The sequence below is a fragment of the Chiroxiphia lanceolata genome, chromosome 1, assembly GCF_009829145.1.
Source record: "Chiroxiphia lanceolata isolate bChiLan1 chromosome 1, bChiLan1.pri, whole genome shotgun sequence".
Taxonomy (NCBI): Eukaryota; Metazoa; Chordata; class Aves; order Passeriformes; family Pipridae; genus Chiroxiphia; species Chiroxiphia lanceolata.
The window spans coordinates 123,836,074-123,863,821 of NC_045637.1; the positions used below are offsets into that span (position 1 = coordinate 123,836,074).

Here is a 27,748-nt window from a genome sequence, read left to right on the forward strand (position 1 = left end):
TAGCAGAAATAGGCAAGCATTATGTATTAGAATTATCTGCCTAGTGTTTTGGCAACAAATTCGTTGATGTCTGTCTAGAAACCTAATTAAAACATCCTGCTTCTTCTTCCAGAACAAAGTATTACTTAGTCTATCTGTCCAATTGAATACTCATTACTTTGTGCCATGATTGACTGTCCTTTGGGACATGCAAACAACATGTAAAATGTAGAATTTGCTTGTAACATTTGAGCTTTCTATTGCACGTCATGTGACTGACTGAATGGCCTGAACAGCACATTATTACACTGCAGCCTAAGGCAAAGGCAACATGGAGAACGTTTTCCACAAGAACCACAGCAATTCCTTTACAATGTGAGATACAAAACATGCTGCATAGGTAGGCAGGTACCTTACCCTTTTCAATTCCTGCATTTCCAACGTCAAACACAGAGTGATGCACTGCCAGCAGCTTCTCCAGCTGAACCACCTACCACCCAGAAGGGACACACAGTGAGTGCCTTTCCTCTCCTGTACTTCTTATCACAGAGACACAATTATTCACAAAAATTATCTCCCCCTCTACATTCCTATTCCCTTTACTAGGAAAAAATGAACTTGCACCATCTTGGCAGATTTGCCTCAGCTGAGCTGATGTTGCATCAAGCAAAACTGTCTCTCAGAAAATGGTAAGAGAATTGGTGCAAGGTAATGAAAACAGTTACCGCAACAAGTGAGAACAAATCCTATTCTGCCAGACAGCCACACAGTCCAGTAAGACTGTGCCCACCCAGAGATACAGAACACTTATTCACAATATTACAATTTTGCCATTGCTTTAGCAGAGTGAATTCCACACTCAGAACAGTTGTATAGCTATAATTCAGCAAAATACAAGGTCAGTCTACTAAAGTAATACATTGCTTCCAAAGAAATAGTTCTGTGAGTCACAGAATGGAAATATGTTGGGTTTGTGGATTTCTGCCTTAGTGAAGAACATTTACACCGATTTTCTAAAGTCTAACAGGAACAAGACCATGTTCCTCAGCACTTAGCTTCTGTTTCACCCAGCTAGTGGGAAACAAAATACTCTGTAGAAGGCTGACAGTAAAGTTCACAGTACTCCAAAGTACAGGTTTTTGTCTTTCACCCTTCTGTCAGGATAATGGAAAAAGATAGACAAGAGCATAAAATCCTTTATAAATCCTGAGATCAGCCACATTTAACCAGCCTGGTTATTTCTGTTTCCAACATACCCTAATAAAGGTAAATAGTGTGCTATCACATACATTAGATGTGGATGTTCCTTGAAGAAAGATGGGAATATATGCTCTTAGTAGTCCAGTAATGTATGCAGCACAATGTGCATTACATTATACATAAATACCTGAGCACAGAAAAGTCACATGCAGCCATGCACATTCCAAACCCACACCCTCTTATTTATATGTTTTTTGCTCCCTCACTCTTCTTACCTCACTATAAATAATTAACCAACAATGAATTTTCTACCAAGTACAAAGGCTTGGTACTGAGCACAAACAAACGTATTTGTCACTCTAGATTGTAACTATACACAGCTTCTTTGAACAGGATATATTTTCTTACTGGCATATTTATCATACTGAGGAGCATTACTGCCATGACAAAATGCCTTTGAAATACCAAGTCATTGAGGGACACCTTATCAATACTGTAATATATTCAAAAATAACCTTCATTTGCAATTGCAAACCCATTTGCAATTATTTTGATTGAAACTCTTAAGGGGAGTAATTAAAGGCAATGAATTCTTTTACTTTGAGAATAAAGCTCTCTTCAGGCTTCAAATGAAGCTTCAGGGTAGATTGTTTACCCATCTGTTCAAACTGTAGGTTCCTCTTCCTAGTAACATCCAGAGCTGGAAACAGGTCACTGATTAGGCCTGTGAAAATCGGGATATCATCTGTTACTATTTTAGGGAAATTAAAGTCTCTTTAGATTCCCATAAGCACCTGGAAAAGGACAATAAATAACACATCTCAGAAGCATTAAATCATTCTCTTTTTAGGATTCTGTTTTTATTCAAAGGCAAAACATCAGAAAAGCCCCTACTCTTAGATGCTTTTAAGTAAAGATTTTAGCTCATCCTCACGATTATTTCTTGTCTCCTCGTTTCAAGGGCCCAGCAATTACCAAAACTGACTTGATAGCCTGAAGTCACCAGTCATAACAGTGCTGTGAAAATATCTTAACTAGTCATGTTAGCACAGGAAATAAAACTGAGTGGTTTTTATGAAGAAAACAATCGATTTACACACAGAGGAAAATTACACATTTTTAATCACTTGTAGCCTTGTAGGCTTTATGCCAGTGTCAGAGTTCTACTAAACAAAAAAAGACAAAAAATAAGGTGAAATGTATATCTATTTAATCTTCAGTATTCCACCACTTTGTTCCTTATTCTTAAATGGCAATATTTGCATCATCAAGTATTATTGCATTCATTGCAATTTTGCCTTCATGATGAAATAAGGAAAGCAAAAAATGGCTTCCAAACTTCTACTAATTTGACCTGATGTTAGCAATGCTTTTTTGTTTCTGAAAGATAAGATTGGACACATTTGCACCAGCTCCACCACCAAAGTTAAAGGAAAAGCTAAACAGATAGATATTCAGTCTAGAGAGAAAGTATAAAAACATTTGGTAAGTGAAGGGCAGAGAACAAGCCTGTATCCTCTTCTAAGCCCTACCAGTGGGAAGGCAGACACCCAGTGCAGAAGGTACAACTTTTTCCATGATACATATACATTGCAGTCTCTCTTTCTCAATTTTTTCAGGGCTGTGTAATACTTACCTCTCTCCCTCTCATTCCAAGGTAACATAGAAACAGAAAGAGAAGGACTTTCAAACAATTTGAACAGCACCTTGACTGACTGGAGTACCGTAATATCCAATTTTGAAGAGGATTACCATGAAGTTACAGGTCTCTAAATTTAAGACTACAGCAACATCTAAAGGAGTTCTTACAGCTCATGCAGAGATCCCAGATGGCTAATTTTGGTATAGCCAGCAGTGGGACCAGCTACCATAAGAGCAGCAGGCTAAGTATGTGGACAATCAGCTCCTCTGACCTCTGTGCTGCTGTGGCTAGTATCTCCTTATGTCAGCATGCATCACAATATTCATGTTGGTCCACAGTTTCCTTAGGGTGTGCACATTACCCCTCCCTCAATCTGAAAAATCTGTCTGGGGTTGCAACCATCCTGCTGTCAGCACCCAAACTGGCTACCAGTTGGGTAAGGTTTGAGAACATATGCTGCAAACCACACCTAGGAATTAAATATAAATACAGCGTAGTTAGTATTATCACACATAAATACAATTAAAAAAAAAAAAAGAAAAAAATAACCAAAAAATCAAACCATTCCAAAAACTCAAACCAAAACCAAAACCAGAAACAAATTCACAACTTAAAAATATACCATTTTTTAAGTTGACATACGTCTCTATCCTCTTCTATGACAGTGTGAATCAAATGCACTAAATATGTCACAAATGATAAAAAATAAAAAGTAATTTTCAAATTCAGGACAGTTCACAATCATAAGAAATTTTTTTTTTCTAAGGTAATAAAGATGCCAATTATCTGCATTGAAAATGAGTCTCCACATTTTAGAAATGGTACACCTAGGCAAAGAATAGAGCTGATAATGAAACTAGGAAATTTAGGAATATACTGTGCTTAATAAGCTTTTGGTTAGATCAAGGTAATTTTTTTGTTGTTGTTGGTTTGCTGACTCGTGGGTTATTGAAGTGCAGGCTGTGCATTTTAACAGCAGTCTGGTGTGTGGATTGTCCAGTGTACAAAGACTTTAGGACATCCAGGCTATTTGCCATGGCATGATAGGACTAGAAGTCCCTTCCTTCACTGCATATGCACTAAAAGCCCTGATAACCCTGTTCATATGCTAGGACCTCAGTGCCCCAAAGGTATATTTTAAATTCTAGAAGTCCCCAATATTCTCAGAACTCTCTGAACTGCTGTATATTTTTTTCTGGCAGCCCAGAATTTTTGTCAAAGGGATTTGATTTCTCCCATTTCCATTAAAAGTAAAACAAATAAGATTTAAAAGTAAACAAACAAGAACATTCTAGCTTTTGCTTCAAACATTAATGTTAATACTATTATTAATACTATGATTAATATTGAACTGGCAAAGAGTGGAATAAATTACTTTTCCCAATTCAGAAAGTGCCTCCAAGACAAAGTAATCATTAGACTTGAGGCATCCTTGTTCTGCTGAAGCAAACAATATTAATTATCTTAAGATATGCATGGTTTAATTTCATTATCTCTAGAAAATGGCAAGAATGTGTCAGGAAATCTTCAGGATATTTAGAGATAATTTCAAATTATGCAGGCATGAAATAAAGTTGCTTTTGATTTCATCATGGCCTTGCCTGCCATTTGCGTTTATAGCTTAATGTTTAAGGATCTTATTACACTGATAAAACTGCATATTAAGAATGTCTTGGGAAAAATTATACAGTTCAAAATGACTAAAACAGCATACATACCTGGAAGAAATTATATAATTTCTAGATTTTAGGTTTTAAGAAAATATCTCTGAATATGAATTCTTTCTATTATAATAATTAAATTATTTAGAAATGCTACCCCCCCCCCCCAATTTTTCAAACAGTCCTCCACTGTATTTACTGGGAAAAGTTTAAAGAAGTGTTCGTCCAACTAGAATATGCTATCTGTTTTTCAGAATAATTCCTACTCTGCTATTCTCTTCTCCAAATGATAAAGTTGTGTTTCTAATACAGATACTACACAGCAGCACAGTGTAGTCAGTCATCCCAGGTATGAAATGGCGATATACAATTTTTTAATGTACAATTAATACATTACAAACATACCAAGATCAGAGGAAAGGACACTTTCTTTCAAATTCATATCTGACAATTTATTAAGGATGGACATGTGATTTAAAGTGTCTTCAAAATAAAAGATAAGATATACATAAATCCCTCCTATTATTATACAATATCCACCTGCATTGGTATGGAGTATGTGTTGACATGTATCCAACCCAGAAGCCCAGAGACCCTCACCTGTTCAGGGAGCAGCTCCCTGCAGAGTGGTTACAAGGTGATAAACTTCCTGGCTAACAGACACGCATCAATAAATCCTTCAGCAACCAACATAATTTCAGAGATCAGTTCAATGTCAGGGACAGCCATGCCACAGGTTCTAGGAAAGAAAACAAACCCCATAATCCAAATACACAGATTAGTATTTAAACATAGTGAGAATAAGTAATTTAAATCAAATGTCTGATGTGTGCAAATATTTTTAAAAGCAGAGCTCAAAAGAGCCACAATTAAGAGTGTCAGTCAACGCTAACAAGAACCTCACTTCAAAGCAAGAGAAGATAATTAGGCATTGTTGATTGTTAATATCCAATAACATTGCTGCACACAAAGGAGGAAGTTGAAAAACACAGAGACAGGTACTGCTGAAACTTGGAGCAGTCACAGTCTGCAGTGGTGTCATTTGCCACCGACAACTGGAGGTCACAGCCAGCAGCTGTAGAGGGTCTGGAAGCGCAACACCCTACCATTACTAAAAATGCCATAATTTTTTAAAGCACTTTGATTTTTTTTGGAGGGCTTTAATGCTTTTATGTGAAGTCGCAGTTGCCTTTAGAGGTTTCACTGTTTCTTTTTTAAATATAACCTCCAGTTCAAACTTTTAGAACAAAATCACAGACATATTAATGATACAAATGAGAAAAATCTCATTAAATCTCATTTAAAAAGTATCACAAAGTAATATTGCTATTGCTAAACAATATCCTCATTTAAAAAATCACTACTTAGATTATATAATAGCAAAGAAGAAATCTTGAATTTTTTGTTCAGGTCAGCTACAAACCAGCAACTTTTTCCCTCAGAGCACTTCCTCAGTCCTGCAAAACAAATATTTTGTTGTTCCCTATTCATATTTGAATATGACGAAATTAAGACCAGTAATTTAAGTCAGCAGTATATTTCTAACAGAAATCAATAATATAGTCTAGAAAAAGAGTAAGAACCCCTCTGCTAAACAACTTTTAAGCAAACTATGCTATAAGAGGCATTTCTCTATAAGCCCAAACAAGGGCTGCTATATGCATTGCAGTCAATTATAAAAAATTACTTGCTCTTCTACCTACCATAATTATTACACTTCTTGCAAATAGAGTAACTGTTTATACAAGAAATATCAGGCTAGTAGAATTTATTATGCCTTCTCTCTCTTGTGGGATTTTATTAAGTGGCAAATACGTGGAGCTAATGCTTTAGCAGTTACCTCCTGTCTCTCCCATGTGCTGCACAATAGATAGGAGCTGTTACAGACATCAGCTACAGGGCTGGATTCCTGAGTCTCAAATGCTCCAGTTCATATTATAATTCCAAAGACTTTTTATTTGGTTTATTTTTTTGTGAAAACCAAGCAAATGTAAGACTTCTGCTTTATGCAGCAAGCAGATTTTGAAAATTAAAAAAAAAACCAACCAAAACACAAAAAAACCCCAAATCCAAAACCCCAACCAAAGCCAAAGAAAACCATAGTAGAAAGCAATGATTTATCTTTCAGCAGAGATCTTGTTGATTAATATTATTGCATGTCTCTTATCCTTTTCTTCCCAAACAAAAAAAAAAGGAACAACAAAAATAAGACAACAAAACCAAATCACATGCATTTTCCATTCTCTGGTAGTCCACTGAGAGATGAAACACCTGGTAGTGACAAGGAATGAATCCTCCTGCTTTCTTGTCAATACCACACTCAGCTGAATGTGGAAGATGTGGTCACCAAGACAGCTGACCCTGAATGTAGGAGGGGTGGCAGCCACATGCCACAGACACAAGGGTCCCTGTCCCCTTCTACCCTTTTGTGCAATGGTCTGAATTGAGAGGCTGTCTATTATTGTTCTCTTGGTGCAAATCAATTCTGCTTGGCCTTGAGGGGTTCCTAGATGGCAATCAATGAGAAGGCCTGGTAATGCTACAGTCGAGTTGTGAAATATTAACACCCCTCCTCCCCCCATTTATAAGGAAGCACGATATATCTCTCAGGGTCTCCCTCCAACCTTTGCTAACTATAACATCTTAGACACATTCTTTGCAGAGGTATATGAATTCAAATCCTAAACTCCCCCTTGTAAACACATATTACTTACTGCTTGTTACAAATGAGTGTAATTTGGGCTTAAGGAACATGAAAACTAATTGCAGCTGCTGCTCCCCAGTCCTGCCATCTGAAGCAGGATGTTTGGCTGGCAAGAGGATGAGATGTGCCTGAGCAAACAGCTTTCCAACTTTAGCAGACTTTGTGTCTTTCTGCAGTGAAAGCATGCAGGTCTATGGTATCAGGAATTCCATGGTTAAAGCAGAAAAAATAAAACACACCAAGATCTGGACGTACTTTTAATACAGAAGAAAATACTACCTGTATTTGAACTTGCTCACAAAAGCAACAGTGATGCCTGGTTCTAACCTATCTTTCACAAATCCAAGACCTTTACTGTGCAGATAGCATGTGCATACTTGTGTCTCCCCAGACAGCCTGACAATGCCTTGCAGCTTGCCTCACCGAAGTTCAATATGTTAAGAAATGAAATCACAGAATGATTTCTTTCTCAAGTCTTGATTAAATCAGTGAAAGTGTCAATGCAAGAATCAGGTGACAACTTTTGCACAAGCACGTGAGGGATGACTCCTTTTTAAGCAAGTCCTGCACCATGTAGTTCAAAGGACAGCTTGAAAAGTTTGTTGGAAGAAATTGGCAGTTTTACTGCCCATCAGGCTCAGTGAGTTTATATCCAAATGATGTTTCTGAGAATGAATTAATTCCACAAACAGTCGCTCCAGCCTGATGGAGTTAGAGTAATATAACACCTTAACATAAGAAAAGTAATTGTTCGCATTGCAATGAACTTCTGCAATATCAGGAGGGTTTTTTTTTTTCCAAACCTTATGTTTCATGGGTGATTTATTCCAAGACTTTCTCATTAAAATTTAATGTCCTAAGCCACAAATGTACCTCTTCCATTTTCATGTAAAATCACAGTGTGATACTACTTGGAAAATGCTTATTTTAGAAAACTAAGCATATCAGCATTTTTTAGCAAGAAGGAACATCCTATCAGTGGTCACATAGGACAGGAAACAGGAGACTGTAGTTGCTGCTTTGCCTATTTCAAAGACTTAAGTCCCAAAACTGGCCCCCCCAACTGCAGGCTGTAAGCACTAAGCCAGTCAGGGTGTCTGGGTGCATCTTTTTGGACCACTTATTTTAACAAGAAATTCTATACTGGAGTGGAAACATTTCCAGAAAAAAAATAAATTCATTGTGTGTGGTGTGAAAAAAACTAACAAACTGGTTTGGACTTTAATACACAAACGAAAAAAATTGCTGACAAGTCCTGATTAACCTTGGTAAAGATCTACTCATATTCCCCTTCAGACTAGACACTGAATACTTACATATGCAAAGAATATTTCAGTAATTTTAAACGTAACAGCCATTAAAATCATACCATTACATAAGTATGCATACCTACATGCACACACATGCTCAAAGATATTGTGTCTTAATAACCATATACATATGAGTTAGGAAAGAACACTGAACTTCTAAGAAACATTTAACTTCTTATTCACAGAAACAGGTAAGGCAGACTGTTGTAAGTAGTAGTCATTACCTGTCAGTCAAAAGTGTAATAACTAGCCAAGGGGTATTTCCCAAGTACTCAAAAATGTACTGAAACTGAGCATCACTAATGTTGGCAAAACAGTGTTTCTGGACATCATCCCATCTATGGCGTAGCTATGACAACCAAGCAAAAGCTCTGAAACTGGTGACCTAAAAAGCCATTGTAGAGTCATGATGCCAGGTAGGAGCTATTCAGATGGAAGAAATGTCACCCATCAGAATGCTGTCACACATTCCTAGCCACTTAGGACCAATAACTACTACAACCAACCATAAAGGATTAGATGCACCCCGAGGCATTTGTGCTTTTATATAGATGCAAGTGTAATAGGAGATCATTTTAATAGAGCTATTACAGCAGTACACATTGTCACTTACTAAGTCAAGATCTCTCCTTACAAAAAATGCAGTCTTTGCCCGGTAGCAGACATTACTTTGGCCAGAATGAGTTTCATTTTACTCCTCAAGCCTTGTTTCTTCTTATCTTAATGCTGTCTTAGAAAACCATTTTATTTCTGAAGTTCAGGAGGTTAGAAGGAAAATGAGAATTCTTTCCTATTTCAATTCCCATCCAGTGAAACGTTTTGTTCATTCAAACCAACAGCATATCCCAGCCACCTTAGGTTTACCTGAACAAAGTTACACATAGAGTGAGCACTTTGGTTTAAATAAACACTGAAAGTTTCAACTATATGCACTTATAAAGAGTCACCACAGGAGAGGAGTGACTTGCTCTAGAGATGCATGTGTGCCTCTAAAAGGAGAGCAAAACACACTGTGAATTACTGAAGGCAGAATAAACTGTGCATGCAAAATATAGATGATTCAAATACACACCTTCTGAGCTCAAAGGCTTGAAAATACATCTCTGGCATGAATGTCTACAGTGCAAATGGCCATGATTTTTTGATGATCATCCAAGGCAAGTTCTCAAAGCAGCATGGTAATAGAGCATTTCTCCAAGTGACCTGAAAGATTTAGATAACCATCTAAAACCTCAGATGGACCTCAGCAACATCTACCATTATTGCTACTAGAAATTAGTTCTGCCTACATCATGAACTAGATCACCACAAAAACTGGCTCGTATGTACAAATTTGCTGGTATTAAACCTGAGGTGCCAGAAGAAATCCTGGTTAAAACAGACATTTGAACCACCCCTAAAACAATGACAATCCAGGTGAGCACAAATACTGCAAACGGTCAGCTAGGCAGGGTAGGAGGAATGGATGGATAAGATGATGTGCACGAAGTTGAATTGTAAATTCTGTGGTTATGATCTCCATAGACATATGCACTAGACTCTGCAAAAATTGTACTAATTGCATGAGAACATTTATTGGCAAACTAAAAATAGCTTTTAGGAAAGATCAGTGACTTACATTTTAAAAACAGGCAATGCAATAAGGGGATGATCACAAAATATGACATAAATTACTACACAGGATTACATAGCAGGAAGTGACTATGGAATTATTCAGGTTTCATATTAATAAGAGAAAAAAAACCCCATACACAGCTACTGCATGTAATTCTAAGGAGGAAAATATAACTAACTTCAATAGAAAGATATAGTATCTTTGCTATTACAGGGAAACTTTAGACAACTCTGTCAGATATCCATCACCCTTTTAAAGTCTCTTTCTTATTTTGCATTTCCCTTCAGCAGATATTCTGTGTTGAAAAGCAAAACCAAAACTACTGAAAGTTTTTGCAAAGAGAAACCGTACTCACAGCAGGACAGAAACATTCAGGAGAAGTTGGAGTTAAACAAGGGCAAAGCAAAAATCAAACGACAGAAGGCACCCTTCTGAAATGGGACTAAAACTAATCTTAGAAGTAAACTGGTTGGTTTGACAAAAATAAACCCAACAACTTTGGCTTCTTTAAACAAATATATGGGCTTAATATTTGTATGCATACTGGCTGCATATCTGTTCTTAGCACAGTATAATGGTTGATGTTGGGCAGTATCTTTGCTTACCTGTCATCTCATTTTGGAATAATACCGCAAAAGATCTGGGATAATTAATTAAAATGTGATAAAAATGACCGTGAGGTAGCAAAAATGGAAGCAAATGCTATGTTTCTTTTTCCAGGAGGTGCTAATAGCAGTTTATTTACTATTGCATTAAAATTATCCAATATGCCACTCATATTTTTTTATGGGACCATTTTCGCACGGTACTTATTTTCTCTGAATTAAACAAAAAGAAGATATCCCTTCCTGCTTCTTGTGGCAATCCTTGGGGGCTGATGCTAAGCCCTCGTCCACCCTACCAAATGCCACTTCTACATCTGAAACCTAACAGATTTATGAAGCAGTGAGTTCAGTCTGGGCTGGGTAGTAAAAACTTACAGTTCTCTCTGCTTCTCTTCACAGGCCAGTATTGCCTCCATGATGCAGAGACTTTCTGGTTTGTGTGCAGTTTCCTCAAGGTGCTGCAACCAAGACTCTACCTTTGAAGCAAAAAACCCAAGCATGCATAAATTTATGCACATAACATAAATCGTACATTTGATACTAAAAATAAAAGAAGCTAATCTCATTAATCTTTACAAAGGATTTTCTTTACATTAAAAGTTTTTACTAACTTGAAACAAAAGCGGACTTTTCCCCTCCATTCTCTGTTATTACCTCTGCATTAGGATTTAGATGAGATGATAGACATTGCTTTGTTTTACATATCCACTTGACTGGAACACCCAGACATAATGTCTTAGAGCTCCAAATATGAAAGTCTGAAGTTTTTGTGTTCACAGACACAGAGTAAGCCCAGACAATACAGTCTTTCCTATGTCTCTATGTACTCAAATGTAGCTGTATCTTGGAGAAACTATCTCTAAGAGGCAAGCTGCATATATTTGTCCATTCAGTCTGAGGCCTCCCTGCTGAGACAATCAATCATTAGAACCACAAGCAACACTGATTTTATGCAATGTGAATGCTTATGCATTCAGCACTGTTCTGAGAACAATAAGTTATTGTCTCAGAAGTTGCTGATCTGTTCTCTCTGACCTACCACTACACAGTTAGCACAAATACTGGCTGGCCAATTAGCAAATATAAGGCTCAAAACCAGCTGAAACCCTGTTCAGATGATAGGGGACGTGTGAGAGCACTGGAGGTCTGCAGAGGTGTGTGCTAGAGGATAGGATAGGAGGGTATCTGAAACTGTATAAAAAAAGATGAAATAAAAAGGGCAGAAGAGAGGAAGTATGAGAAATGCAACATTTAACCATAATCTTGATCAGTTCTGAGACTTTTAGTACCTTTTTTTTCTTTTTCATTGCATCAAAACAGTAAGCTCTCTACACTTTTAAAAAGCACCTCATATACAAGAGGCAGATAGACAATGTATTAAATTATTAGTAAATCACACAGCTTTGGGTAACAAAATGTTCTGGTTTTATTATTATTTGTTTATTTATCATTATTTTTTCAAAATTTACATTTTTAAAAGTAGCATCCCAAAGAGGGCAAAATCAATGAAGGAGGTTTCACATAATTCAGCATACCTGACTATTGGCTCCACATTTGTCATGAAACAGAATACACTCCTTTTATGTGCCCAAGGGCAGCATTTGTAGATTCCTCTGTATTCTCTTGAAATTTATGATCAGCAACTGTGCCAGAAAGTATGGTAAGATGATGGGCTACCCACACCCAAAAATAGCAGATGTATAAGGAAACCATTTACCTTAGGTTTGTGTCAATCATACTGATGCATACTTCTGTTAAACTGGATGACTACCTGAGTGTTGCATGATTACTACACAAAAGGTTTTTATGGGAAAAGCTGGAGCAGAATGGTCACAGATAAATCAGTGAATGGAGTTAATCACACTACTCTTCTGACTTTCAGTTGTCAGAACAGTCTGAAGGACAAAGATATCTCAATATAAAACCGAGAAGTCTTGAAATTGTTATTAATTATGGCTAGTGCTTATATCACAAATTACCTATTGAGGTCGAAATGCCTTGTGTAAGATCGTGGACTTTGAAGATCACTGTCTATACACCAGCATACTCTATGCCTGACAACTAGAACAGAAGGTTTGTTTGGTTGCTTTTATATGTGGACGAAACAAATCACTGAGATTTAGTTACATGAAGAATCTATGAGAGTCTACCATCATGTTTGAAAAGGTTCCGTGTTTGAGCCTCACAAGTCCTTCATCCTCTTGGAAAGTATCAGTTCTTCTGTTATATGTCAAAGCCCTTCAAAAAAAGGCTTAGCCTGAGGCACACTAAAAACTGTAGCATTGAGAATTGATGGCTGTGGCTGGATAGTAACTGAGGCCAGGAGTATCACCTGGCATGTAGATAACATAGTATGAAGCTCCTGAAATACATCAAAGTGCCTGTGCTTTTATATAAATTGTTCTCAAAGCGTCACAAAACCCAGCAGATTATTGTTCACAGGAGGAACACAGAAGGATGGTTACAAAAACATTCCTCGTACAATAGTCAACAGCCTAACAGATACCATAGATCTTTCAGTCTTACTTATCATCACTACACATAGTATGCCTGAAATTTGATCAATCTATGCTAGAGGGAGAATAGATTTGATGATCTCACTGACCTTTTCCATTTCTAATTCCTGCAAACCTACAATCCAAAAATCCAAATAAATGCAACTTTCACTGGCTAAATTTCCAGCAAAGACAGCCCAGGACCCGTAACACGTCTCTCATTTCTCTTTGCTGAATACCTTCTACTTGTCCTAGCCGGGAGAAAAAATGTTTACTACCTTCCTTAGGCAAAGTGTTCCTGTTTGCAAAGTAAATTAATGCTCAGAAACAAAGGTGCAGTTCTATGATACTGTCACCTCATGCAGTTAGCTGGACAACTTGCCTTTCTGTAGACAAAATGAAGTACATTCATACATAAAGAGGCTCACCTGTTTTGGCTGTGTTCCTTCTGAAAGGATGTCTAGCAAGTCTGCTGAAAAAACAAAATAGAAGCAAGGAAAAGACGTGCTTGGTTTCTTGGTATGCAGACAAAGCTTTTTCACAAAGAGAAAGTCTGAAAATATGACAGAGATTTTAACCACACATTCCTTTTATCATCCTAAAGCCAAAAATTCCCTCCCAGTTAAGGTAAAAATCAGACCAAACGGTATAACAGAACAACACAATCCACTTTTAATTTAAAGTTACAACAATGAACACAGCTATAAGGAACAGAGAAGGTGGCAAACCTTATATGTTTCCTTTCCAGAAAAATGAAAGGGAACATCATCTTGTAATAATTAAGACCAAGGAAGCCAAGAGAGGGGAATTTTGCCAGAAAAGTTCCTAAAAAGGTAAGTCTAGCTAGGGGCAAAATCCTCTTTGACCTTCCAAAGAGTCCAGCCTCAGCACGTAAGGAACAAGAAAAAATGTTCCTACTCAAAAGGGCAGTTAGGTGCAGATAAACGAAAAAAAAAACAAACCCAACAAAACAAAACAACAAAGAAAGCAGCAGAAAAGAACCAGTTGAATGTGAGTGCAAAGTAGCCACTTTTTTTCAGGATACACATTTTATCTTTGATGTATGAATACATGTTTGTATTGACACAAAAAGTGAATAAATATACTTTTACAGTAAGACATGCTGCTGTCCACGTCTTTAAACTGCAGATTTAAGTGACTAGAAATATATTTAAAATTTCAAACATAGAGCTTCCCTATAGAACATTATAATACATTAGCTTTTCAGAATTGCCCACGATGAGAACTTTCCCTGGCATACGTGGATTGAATTACAGGTATATTGACAATGCAAAATCTTTACTACTGAAGGGTTCAGTGACTTTTTTTGGTCAGAATGAACACTTAAGGCACAATGTTTTGTGTCAAGTTCAAATGTTAAGGTTGATTCCTGTACTTAACTTTGCCAACATTAAATAACAGACCATAAACTTGTATTTTAATCATCACTGTCCTAAATGACATGGAGTTCAGTAGAAGAGATTTCTGCAACTCAGAAGTATTATATCTCTATGTGATTCCAAGAGGTTAAAAAACTAATGAGTAAATAAAAGAAGATATTAAAGATATGCGAAGGAATGACCTCCAGAACTTTGTCTCAAATCATGTCACCAGCAACTGCCAGCCCATGCAAAAAGAAAATAAGGCAAGTAATTACTTTGTTTTTAATAATAAAAATGCAAAATCCACTTCTGATATTCTCTCAAGTAAGCCTGAGACTCTCATAATAATGTTAATTCAGTGGGTTAGAAACAAGTCTATGAAAGAAATACTCAAATTAACAGTCAAGATGGTATTATTTAGGAAATATTCTAAAGAATCCAAATGCAAGATATAAATTAATAGAAACTAATAACTCTACTAACTTTGAAGTCTCTGTTGATCTCACCAAATTTGTTTTCATCTTCAGGGCAGCTAGTTTCTGATGTTTTCAGAGCCAGTGAATATACTTTCTAGAAAAGATCATGTGCGTTGAACTTCCATCCAAATGAAAATGACAGAATCTGCCATGTTTATTTTGCCAACCTTTCACTTGTTCAGTGAAATATACCACATATTTACTTTTCAGAATTATTTGCAGCTGAAACTAGAAAAAATAAAAAAAAAAACCAGAAAAAAGTGCACTAATCAAAATAATCTATCAAACAGAGGAACTAGAGCTAGCAAGAGCTTAACAAATTCTCCAGTAACAGTTATTGTATATCACAACATAAGACATCTTCAAACAATGAAAACGCACAGCATATTATTAAAGGATTAAAAAAAAAATAGAAGAAAATACAAGCTTAGAAAGCTGTGATTTTGTTTAACTCCTACATGGAGACAGTAATTTTTTTTTAACACATGCAGTTACATAGCATCCATGTAAATTCTCACTACTAACACCTGAAGAAAATACAACTCTCTGCAATAATGATTCAGGAAAAAAGTTTTAAATAAAAGTATAAAGAAGGGAGTGAGTAATATTGATACACTAATGGTATTGCTATTAATTGAATTCTTACTTGATTGTTATCTAAAGTTTCAAGCAGCTGTTCATCTGACACCAATAAAGGAGTTTATTTCCTCTGATGCTCTTCATAAGAAAATTCAAAGGCTGTCCATGTTTGGTAGATTTCTGCCAAAATCTGGGAATAAGAAGAGTAATAATAACATCTGTCTCTCTCTATACATATCACATTTCATATTTTGAGTTGGTAACTTTAATTAAATTATATTTAATTCACAGTGATGGTAAACTACACCAGACAAGGAGTTCATTTCTCTAGGCTGCGAATTTTGATCCCTAGGTAAGTCATATGAAAATATTTACTTCTATCATTAACTGCTTGGAAAAAACCTAATCAGACAAATAGTTTGTTACATACTATTCTGTAAAAAAATAGAAGAAAAAAATGTGCATCTCTCTCTTTTTCAGTACTCAACTCTTGCACAGCACTGACAACTACACTTCAGACTTCATTTTCTACTTTTCTGAAGCTGGAGTCCCAGAAGGTTGGACAAGGTAGTATCTTCCCACACTAAAAGCCTGACCTGTACAGCAAAGAGACAGCAGAGAGCAAAATAAGTCCATGATCAAGAAAAGTCAGACATAAGTGTATAACAAAGTGTTCAAATGGTATCTAACTAAAAAACACAACGAAATAAACTATATGCACTTTAGATATTGGATATACTTTCAGATTTGCACCAAAAATGTGAAGTTAATGCGCCTAGGTGAAATATTTCTTGATGCTGTTACTGTGGGGGTTTTTTGTTTTGTCTTGTACTGTGATATATTGTACATCTTAACACTAAAAAGGAAGTTTGTTTGCACAGCTGCATTGAATTTGATGTAAGCTACAGACACAGTATTTGCAGACTAGAAACCTTGGGGAGTGGTGGGGGTATTTGCTGTATTTTGTTACTACTTTGTAAGGTAGCAATTAAAAAAAACCCTAAACTTTTTACCTATGATTTGAAAAGATGACAGTCAATCCTTTCCTCAATATTTTTGCTAAAAAAAAAAAAATCACAAAATTTCTGTGCTAATCCTGTTCATTAGCACAGAGCTTTCTGCATTTAAAATAATTTTAAATGTTCTTTTATTAAAACTGTATGTGATAAATTACTGGTATATGGAAATAGAAGAGAAACATTATGTTACACTCACTCTCTTGTGCTTTCAGCTTTATAGTTCTTTTTATTTTAAAAATGAAAGAAAAATTAAAACATTTGGAAATCAGTCTTCAAATTTTTTTCTCAAAATGATTAAAAAAAATTTATTCGAATTTTGAAACCAACAACTGATGTATGTTATAGCTTAGGAACCAAAACCACTGAGATTCTTTTTGAGAAACTGAAATAACTCTTTTTTTTTGGTTCATAGAACCTTCTTTGGTTTTCCAGCTATGTGACCAACAATTGGGTTAAATGTATACATTGCTTCCCTTCTGGCACTCCTCATTTTTTTCGTTTTCTTTTTTTCTTTTCTATCTGCTGTCAGGTCAACAGGCTCCCTGTGAACTCATTCTATGCACCATGTCCTGGACTGCAGCAAAAGCAGGGTGGCCAGCAGGTCGAGAAGTGATTCCCCACCTCTCCTCTGCTCTTGTGAGACTCTTCCTGGAATTATGTGTCCTGCTCTGGTGCCCCCAACATAAGAATGATGTGCGCTTTTTGGAGTGAGTCCAGAGAAGAGCCATGAAGATGATCAGAGGGCTGAGAGAGTTGGGGTTGTTCAGGCTGGACAAGAGAAGGCTCCAAGAACACCTTATAGCACCTTCCAGTGCCTAAAAAGGGCCTAGAAAAAGAAAGCATGTGCAGATATGTGTGAAAGTTGTAGTTAGCACAAGACTAAGGAAGATTTTATTTGGCTTATCGGTTTATGTGGCAGGTAAGTCAAAGACCAGAAATATACTTTCCAGTATGTCATTTAAAGTAATGGAACTGTATTTATACCATATTTACATAGTGATTTTATTATTCCAGTTGGATCAGAGCCTTTTAGTTTAACATAGCCCTGATAATTTAAGTATAGTTTTCTTGTTAATTATTTAGCTGCAGATAAAATTATACATAAATTAATACATTTGAAACCACTGCTCAGAGGAGTAAGGGAGACTCATATACCCACTGGAGCATGATGAACATGACATAAGTGATCAGCTCACAGGCAGTGAACAGCATCTTTTGTGTTCCAAGACCTGGCATATGTGCCACAGGGAATGATGCAAAAGCAGAAGGAGAATGCAGTTATCTCAATCCTCTCCTTGCTTTTACCACACCTATCACAGCATGACAACCCCCAGCATCAGAACTGGCTAGGCAGAGTCCACAATTCTGAAGCAATAAAAGCCAAGACATCTACCATGAAGTTTGATTTTTCTCTTAAAGCACTAATAATTGGGCATGCAATTAAGCTTATTTATTCCTAAATGAAACAAATGTGTAAAGAAGAAACTTTATACCCATTAGGTTCAAGACTTTATACTCAACTACTATACTGTCTGTGAACCACAGTTATTCCTCTAGTGTCCTGCAAATAGTCTGGGGGGCCTTTGTTGTTATTTTTGCTTCATACTTCCCTTGTCCCATGAGAACTGTCTTCTGCAGGGCTGCTGTCAACAAAGCATTGCAAATACTTAAAGTAAAGAAAGTGTCCTCCCTTTAAAAATGAGTACCTTTCCTGGAGCTCCCAAGACTCTGGAGCTATGTCTGTGAGCTGAGCAGATAAAACTCTGCAAATTCCACCTGTCTCTAAAAATGACTGTCAACAGGTGAGGTCTGTCATAAACCCCCAACCTCTTTATTCTTTCACGTACTACCTCAGCTCAGAGGAGTGACAGCGTGCTTTTATCATGTACCTCCACAGGAAGTGGAAACTCATTCAGAAGAACAAAGTTTTAGAGGAAAACCCCCAAAACAAAGCATGTTCCAGAAAATTCAGTTTTGGACATGAGTAATAAATGCATTGCAACATCAAAGTGGGTGGGAAGAATGAGAAAGGAGTGGCACTGAGACAGATAAATTGCTGAAATAGACAGCTATGGAACCTGCCTTGGCAAACCTTCTGAGCTGCACATCCATCTGTTCCACATTAATCTCTCTCCACTGGGTTTTAGTCCAATCATCAATGCTGCTCTGAAACAGAAAGTACAGATAACAGCGTCAACAACATTTGGTAAAGAAGAGCTTCTGGTACATAACAGATAAAACTGATGCAGGGAAAAGCCCATCACACAGCAATAGCTCCTGGACCTTAATTTTTTTCCAAACCTATACCATCACTACCTAGAAAGCACATATAATAATCCATCTTCTGAAAATTCAACCCCAAAGCCAAGTATTTTACCAGTTTCACGCTTTCCTCAGTATCTGATACTATATTTTTAACCTTGTCTATGAAAAGCAATTTGTTGAGGGAAACAGAACTTTATAGACTGATTTCCCATCCAGTTCCGTACACTGAATTTTCTGGACTCCTGCTTCTAACTTTGTAGGGCTTTCCAATGTACAGTCCTCAGTTATGAAGTGGAATTTTCTGGATTTCTGAATTTTTACTCAGTTGTTTTAATCATGCAAGCAAGTTATTGGTATTAAGAAATCTCTAAATGAAAATACAAAGTTTGTTTTGTTTTGGGAATATCTTAAAATTGATTGACTTGAGAACAGATACTTTTACTCTGGATATCCTAAAACATAGCAACTATTATTTCAAAAACAAAAGGAATATTAAAATCGTCTGCATTTTAAACTTGTTTTTTTAATCAAAACTGTAACACTTCTAAGATTAAATTAAAAGTATAACATTAAAATATATTCTAAATTTGTAAATAATTTAAAGAAAAATAATATCAACACAAAAATCTTCTATTAATATCATCATGAATATCCCAAACTTACTTGAATGACTGCACTTTTCAACATGGTTTCATGTGCTTGTAGCCTGGAATAGTTACTTCAAATAGTTTTGCAGGTAGATTCCTGCATTAGTAACATTTCTCTTTCCAGTATCTCAAGCTCTTGATTTGCCTCGAAGAGGCAAAGAGCTCTCAAAATACAGTTGTAGAGTACACTGAGCTTAGGTAGACCTGTCAGTGAAATCTATAGATCCTGTATATATGATTCAATAAGAAAAGCTGAGAGAATTATTGCATAGAGGTTATAAAAAGCTGTATTTGCATTGCCTCTGAAAGCTCCCAAAAGCATACAAAGGACTTTGTATTTGAAGCATAAAAGAAAAACTGCATAGAAAGTAGTTAATTTATACTCTTGTAATAAATCTCTGAACTTATTAAACCACTTCTTAAAGTTGTATAAATGTTTACAAAGTCCCTTCATGCTGTTTTAAAAAAGATCTACTAAATAGTTGACTTCAGGCTACTGTATTCAAGAGCACATTATGCTGACTGTTTAAAGGAACATGAGAAAGTATTCTGACTTTTTAAAATTTTAGGAAGCATATGCAATATGAGAAGAAACAAGAAACAAGAAACCTGAATTCAGTGGCATTAGAATTATACCAGCTTCTTGAAAAAAATCCCCAAATCAACCAACAAACAAACAAAAAACCCCCATAAAACAGTAAACCGAAAAAACCCTCCAAAACAAACAACTCCTCGAATCCCTGCTATCCCCCCAAAAAAACCCACACAAACCACAAATATTTTAATGTGTACATTGAAATATCATTAAATATCATACCGAAAGATTACAAGCAAATGTTTTTCTGAGATTACTCATCACCTTATTGAGATGAGCATACGGATTTTCTACATCAAAGGGAACTTCCATTTTAAATCTTTCTCTGAATTCCATCTGCTTCCTCGATGAAGCACAAGTAATGACACTTGTCACTAAACATGTTCTTATTTTAAAAAAATGAGACAAAAAAGACTGACCCCACAATTCAATGTACATCAAGTAAAATGCATTTTTTTCGATTAACTGCAACATCAGATGCCTGAAGAGGAGTTACTTTGTACTTGGTCGACACAGCTCTCTTCCTAAGGATATTCAATTCTTCAGGTAATTCCTATTTAACAGAGTAACATTTTCTTAAAGCAAAAAATACCACACATGACAGAAATATATCAGTAAAATCTGTATATTAACAGTAAGGATACTTCAATACGTGCTTATGAATAAGAAATTACAGTGGATAAATTATTTAACCGCAAGTATACTCTATGCCATAGCTTGTACTAGAACCTTTGTCAACTGTAAAAGAATTGATTTTATGGATCATTGGTAATTATAAACTACTTGAACTTGATGAACGTAGTTATTTTATGTATAATCACATAAAACTTCATTTAAATTATCTTCCACAGAGTAAAACAGAGAGCTCTACTCCTTCTGCTTTAACACATTTTCAAGTATATAAAGATGACCTGGAAATACCTTTCTCATTCTCCCCAGGATGTCTTGCAAAAACATTCAGTAAGCCATGTGAAAAAAATTCCAATAGGATGAAAAAAATACCCTGACAGGTGGTTTTTGTTCGTATGAAAAATACAGGAAAGAGAAGCTGGAATCCAAATCACTTCAGATTAAGCAAAAAACCAGTTTAACGAACATGTCAAAAATCCTACTAAGAAATACTAGACCAGTTCAACTCAGAAATAGAAATTCCACTGTGGACAGGAAGCTCACTGAAACTGGGGAGGAGTTATAATTTTGACTAATTAGATTATTTGATGAAAAACATTAGTTTAATTGCTATCCAATTGATTCTACCCAATTCTATTTAACAGTATTTACGGTGTAGTGCATCTCCCAAAACAGACCAAATAAGGGTCTCTCATATGCAGGTGCTACTCTGGAAGCCATAGCTTAAAAAGCTCTTCTTTTAGTGTCAGTAGAAACCACTACAGCTGTAGCGCTTTCCCACCTATTCTTACCACTGAGTTTTGCTTAATTCATGTAATTCCCTCAGATTTTGCTTGGCAGTCAAAATAATTATAACTGGAATGGGTGTGAGACAGAATATATAGAGAAACAAGTGACTAAGGATGTCTGTAAGACAGCACCACATGACAATGATCAAATCCTACCCTTTGTATTTATATATGAACAGAGTCCCAAACTACTGATAACTGTGTTATGGATGGCAAAGCAACATAGGAAATACACTCACTGGAGTTCCTCCTATATGGTTCAGGTTCTAGAAGGACACTTATCAATGTGAACACCTCTCTTTGGAGTCCAGTATCTGTCACTTTTATAAATTCTTCTAATTCAGTTAGATTACCAAAGAGAGACAGGTAAGATGATAGAGAAAACTTTCCTTACTGTGGTGAATAAAAATGTAGTAAGCCCTACTTACACTGTTATACAAAATAAAAATAGTTATTTATAAAATAAAACAAATATAGTTTTACTAAATCATTTTAAGACTGTCTGGGCCTGATTTCCAGAGGTGGCAAGTGCTACAATGGAGAATTAACCCTACAGGATATGCACGTACAATATCTGGAAAGCAGAAAAAAAAACAACCCAAAAGACTGAAAAAAACTCCACTAAGAAAATAAAATTTAAAATCTGCAAACCCAGCTCATTAAGGGACTACATGTAAAAAGTCCCCAAGCTTATAGTTAGTCCTTTTGTGCATTTAAAGATGCATGCACCTACACACTCCATTTTACCCAACTGACAAATCTCAGCAGACGCTCCTTAAACCACCCAGCTCCATTTCTTAATAATGTTTAGCAAGCTTGTTTTGAAAGGCCTTGTATCCAGTTTAAACCAACTGTCAAAAATTTTGAGTCCACAGAGTTACTTATCTGAAAATAACGGTTTTCACAGGTGTCAATCTAGAGCAGAAGAGAGAGAAATAAATACCTATACTCCTCCATCCCTGCCCCCGACCCCCCACTAAATAGCCAGTTACTAAGACTAATTGCTTTACTGTCTGCTCGTTAAAAACTTTAATAGTGTGAGGCTGCTGAGAGACTTTTGTCAGTAGGAGGTACCTTTGTGGATGCTAAACCATGACCACAGAGAAGGAATTGCTTCATGAACTCAGACTGGTTCTCCAGCCAGAGAGATGCATGGCCAACAAGAGATCTTCTGTACCCCAGGACTTTGTTGGTAACATTTGCCACTCTATCCATTACTGCCTGCCTGATTTCAGACAGATCAAACATGTTGTCCATATCATTTTAGGCATCAAACAAAAATTTCATTATTTCAGTGAGACAGTAATACCAATTGGTCAAATTTACATGCAGATGAAAGACTGGAATTCCTAGAACACTAGACTTTTCCCCGGAGATCTATTAACAGAAGAACTGTCATTCACTCATCTGTTCCTATTTTGGGTTTATATTTCGTTATATGAACATAAAGTTAACTGAATCCTTTGCAAGTTATTCAAACCTGAACTTTACATGGACTACATATATAATTCTCACTGCCAGTTTAATGGATGGTCCCTTACTTGTCTAAGAGATTAGGTTTCCACTATGTGCAGATTTAGACACTTGGCCCCAAGGTGGAAGCACAGGAACCAAGAGATAAATATTCAGCTACTCTCAAATAGCATTAGAATTAGAACCAAGCACTGAAACAGGCTGCCCAGGGAAGTGGTGGAGTCACCATACCTGGAGGTATTTAAAAGGTGTGTAGATGTGGGACCTGGGGACATGGCTTAGTGGTGGACTTGGTAGTGCAGGGTTAGTCCTTGGCCTTGATGGTCTTTTCCAAGCTAAACGATTCTACAGTTCTCTGTTGGACTTCATGGTCTTAGAGGTCTTTTCCAACCTGAATGATTGTATGAGTCTACGAAAATAACTAAGAACTTAAGCTATTAAGATTTATTCATACCCTAGAACATTATTGTCATTTTTTGAATATGAAGTCAAAGACAAACATCAGCTACAGATTTAGTTGCAATTATAAGTACATAACTTTGGATCAAAATTCACAGTCAGAAGGCTGTTTTGAGGATTAGGTTTAATTAGATTTTAGTCTAAATTAAACCAACAAATTTCATCCACCTCAACAGTCTGTTTACAGTAGGTCTGATCGTTGTATTGGTCAAGGGATTTCAACTCCTCCATATATTTCTGTGAAATAAAGTTTTCTGGACTTTCTAAGAATCAGCAAGGAAAAAAACTCATACCTAATAATTTTTTTTCTTTTACTTATAGCAACTTATGAACAAGTTCTTGTGAAAAGTTTTAGCTGCCCATATTTTTCATTTTTAGATGAAGTTCTGTGTATGCTGTCCATTTTTAAGCTATCCATAGCTTTACTAAGTTGAACCAGAGTGCAAAAGATGCATAAAGCAAGAAGTGAGAACACCAGACAAAATTAAAACTTGGGGGAAAAAGATGGCCATGTCCCCCTTGCATGTTATTAGCTATGTCAGTTTTCAACAGTTGGAACTGTTATTACTCAATAATTTAATTTACGTGTGTCTAAACCTCTCACAGGAATTTCCATCCTTTGTGCTCCCACCTAAAAGCATGTTTGCTGAAGGATCAGGACAAGAGGAAGGGATGGGGCATAATTTTCAAATAACTTGGATGACGAGGTCCCCCATAAGTGTCTTTGAAGGTATTGAACCTATAGAGCAATAACACTGTTTATGTAGCCCCATGAGAAGTGGGACCAAAACGCCTGTATTCGTTCCTCCAGTTCTTTAGGCCTTTTAAGGTTTCCCATAGTAACTGGCATATTTTTGTTAATTATTTAATTCTCTCCCCCCACTTATTAGAAAAAAAATTAAGCCATTATGAACCTACAAGAAAATAATATTTTATTTTTGCAATGTTCAATACCTTTTTAATGTGTTCATCATATACACATCTGCAGTTATCCAGTTTTTCACCAAATATTTTCAATGAAATACTGCAATTTGGGCTAAATATCTCCACAATGACAAGTTTTTTTAGAAAGCTACCAAGATGGTTAAAAGTTTGAAAAGAAAAGAAAAAGAAAAAAACGCCCAAACAGCAAAGCAAGCATTGGAGTTCTCTTTCTGTAACTCTTAACTTGAAATCTCATCCAAAATGTTTCTGAAGTACAAGGATTGGAACCATACCAAGCTATACTGTTGGCATGTGTCATGTGCTAATCAATAGACCACATATTTTCAAATACGCTCTTAAATTGTGCACAACAGATGAATTTTAGAATGCTAAAGAATGACAGATTAGCTCAGATCCTAGGAAGTATGGAACTAGGCTTTCCAGATCCAGGCATATACCCCACACTCTAGATACTTTCAAAATCACAGAATACTTTAAGTTGGAAGGGACCCACAAGGATCAGAGTCCAATTCTTATGTGAAATCCTACCCTGTATTTTCTAACTTGTGTGTTTTCTCACTTTTTTCCCAGATATACCCTCTCTCATAAGTCACTATCTTCTTCCCCTTTAAGTCTCATACAAATTCAAAGTCTTAGATGTAAGTTAATGTTTTCTGGAGGAAGAAAAAGCCTACTGCTGTAAAAGATTACAAAAAAAGTGGCAAGCAGAAATTATTTCTCTAAGGATAAGTAGCCTTCCATTCTCACTGTCATGTTTAAAGTTAAGATAAGCTGTCTGCCTTTTGAAAGAGTAGATGTAATCAATGAGAAAATAACTTTGGAAAGAAACAGGGTAAACCTTAAATGCAAGACACTCATTTGATTGCTAACAATGCCAAAAGTGGCAACCTAAGGAAAATTAATTTACTCAAAATTAGTAGTTAAATATTCATTATTACTGCCACAATTAATTTGCAATACTTTACCACAGTTGGAGTGTGATGTATACACTGTCTTAAAAATGTATGTCCAAAAGGGAATTCAAGTGTAATTATTTCACCTCCTTGCCCCAAGATGAGGTTTGCTATACCTATGCCGTTTGCAAGAGAGGTTTTTCTAGCCTTCCCTGAAAGGGATTTTTCAATAATGAAGTGCCTGTCACCTCCCTTAGAAATCTGTTCCAGCAATTCATTATGCTTGGCATAAAGTGGTTTTCCCAGTCACCAGACTTGAACTTTATGCACTTTAAATTAAGTTCATTATGCTCTGGATGTAGAGAATAGACTATTTCCTTCCTGTATGCAGAAGTCTTTCATGTATTTGAAGATTTATGCCTGTTCTCTCTTTTCCTCTTCAACCCCAATGACTATCAACAGATCCTCTTTCCTGAAGTGTAATGCTTATACTCAGCACAATACTCCACTAGAGGCCTCATCAAGGGTGATTGAAATGTGAGATTTCTCCTTATGCCTTTCAGGACAACCACCCATTTGAACATTTACATACTTACCTCTTTCTTAAAAGCACGACTTCATTTACTCATGGTCTACATATGACAAGTCCTAAATCATATTTTGAAGAATTGTTTTTAATAAGTTATTTCCTATCTTACATTTTAATTATTCCTGTTTTAGAATAAAACATACCATTGTAGAAAAACTCTTCAACTACCGAGGCTAACTATATGCTACACTGAATGAGAGCCTGGACATATCCGTCATCCATGGGTACTCTGTGCCTCATGCAGACAAGTGCAAAATACAGGATGTTAGTGAGCTGAAAATCTCTGTTTCTTTGAATTACATTTTAGATCTGGCCTCAACTATGAGTTAACTTCTGGAAAGAACCTGTATTGTTCAGATCATCATTAAAGCGAGCATAGTATCATAGAACAGTTTGATTCCCAGTTGAAATAGTGTAAATCAGTATTCCAAGGCATTCAATTCACAAATAGCTTAACTAAAGTATAATTTAAGCAATGCATAAAACTGTTCTCCTAATAATAAATTAACAGTTTCAAGTGTATGTGTACTGACTTTGAACATGAATTCTAAACCAGAACAGTTAAGAAATCAAAGAACCAAGGAAAACATCTGCCAAGATCCAGGATTTTGACTTTAAATTCAGTATAACTCTCCAAACTCCTGTAACGTTAGGGGAAAAAAAAAAAGTATAAAATGCATGTCTTTACAATGGGAGGAAAATCTATTAGGTGGCACATGTTAGTGCTAAACACATAGCTCACCTCTGCCACTGAACAAACTTCGGAGATTCTTCAGTACTATTTTAACCGATGAGCAATGATCAATGTTATTAAAAGTGATACTCAGTTTTTGTTCTTTTTTTTACAGAAACTAAGTTAGGAACTGAAGTGTTGGCTTAGCAATACAGATTAATTTTAAATAACAGTGTAAGATATACATGTGTGTATTAGTGACACCTTTTGCGTGCCGCACTCAGATGGCAGCTGTGCCAGGCCGCGCTGTAGTTCAAGACACAGCAATTCAGTACATTACACAGCAACCAGTGAAGAATGAATTGAATATTGCCCCTATTTTGGGAGAAACTCTTAAGGCCATACAGCAGGTGAAAACTGGCAAGGCAGCTGGGGTTGATGGAATTCCACCTGAAATCTGGAAACATGGGGGCCAAGTACTCCATGCTAAATTTCACGAGTTTGTGGTGTGCTGTTGGGAACGAGGTGAACTACCACCAGACCTATGTGGCGCAGACATCATCACCTTGTATAAGAAGAAAGGAGATAAATCAGACTGTTCAAATTACTGTGGTATTACTCTGCTCTCCATTGCTGGCAAAATCCTGGGAAGAATACTTTTGAACAGACTAATACCCACTATAGCAGAAGAACTTCTACCTGAAAGCCAATGTGGTTTCAGAGCCAACAGGAGCACCACAGACATGGTATTTGTTCTCAGACAACTGCAAGAGAAGTGTAGGGAACAGAACAAAGGACTCAATGTAACCTTTGTTGAGGACTCTATGTAACCTTTGTTGATCTCACCAAGGCTTTTGATACTGTGAGCAGAAAAGGTCTGTGGCAGATTTTGGAACGTTTAGGATGTCCCCCCAAGTTCCTTAAAATGATCATCTTACTTCATGAGGATCAGCGCGGCCAAGTCAGATTATGTGACTAATATGTCTGTTCTAGAACAGGCAGCAGTTAGGAGTATTGAGGCCATGTTGCTGAGAACACAGCTGTGTTGGGCAGGGCACGTCTCAAGGATGAAGGACCACCGCCTCCCTAAGATCTTGCTTTATGGTGAACTTGCCACTGGCTGC

The 27,748-nt window shown here is 36.4% G+C and overlaps 1 protein-coding gene across 1 annotated transcript in view; it reads right to left on the reverse strand.

The window, feature by feature from the left end:
- The window catches only part of DNAH11 (dynein axonemal heavy chain 11), a 93,097-nt gene extending 72,384 nt beyond the window's left edge, over positions 1-20,713 (reverse strand). The window contains 8 exon segments of the mRNA XM_032688805.1: positions 393-469; positions 1,779-1,989; positions 2,120-2,196; positions 5,083-5,221; positions 13,640-13,764; positions 15,716-15,838; positions 18,760-18,833; positions 20,594-20,713. Of these exon segments, the coding sequence (XP_032544696.1) occupies positions 393-469; positions 1,779-1,989; positions 2,120-2,196; positions 5,083-5,211 (494 nt within the window). The 5' untranslated portion in view covers positions 5,212-5,221; positions 13,640-13,764; positions 15,716-15,838; positions 18,760-18,833; positions 20,594-20,713.
- Between the last annotated feature and the right edge of the window lie 7,035 nt (positions 20,714-27,748).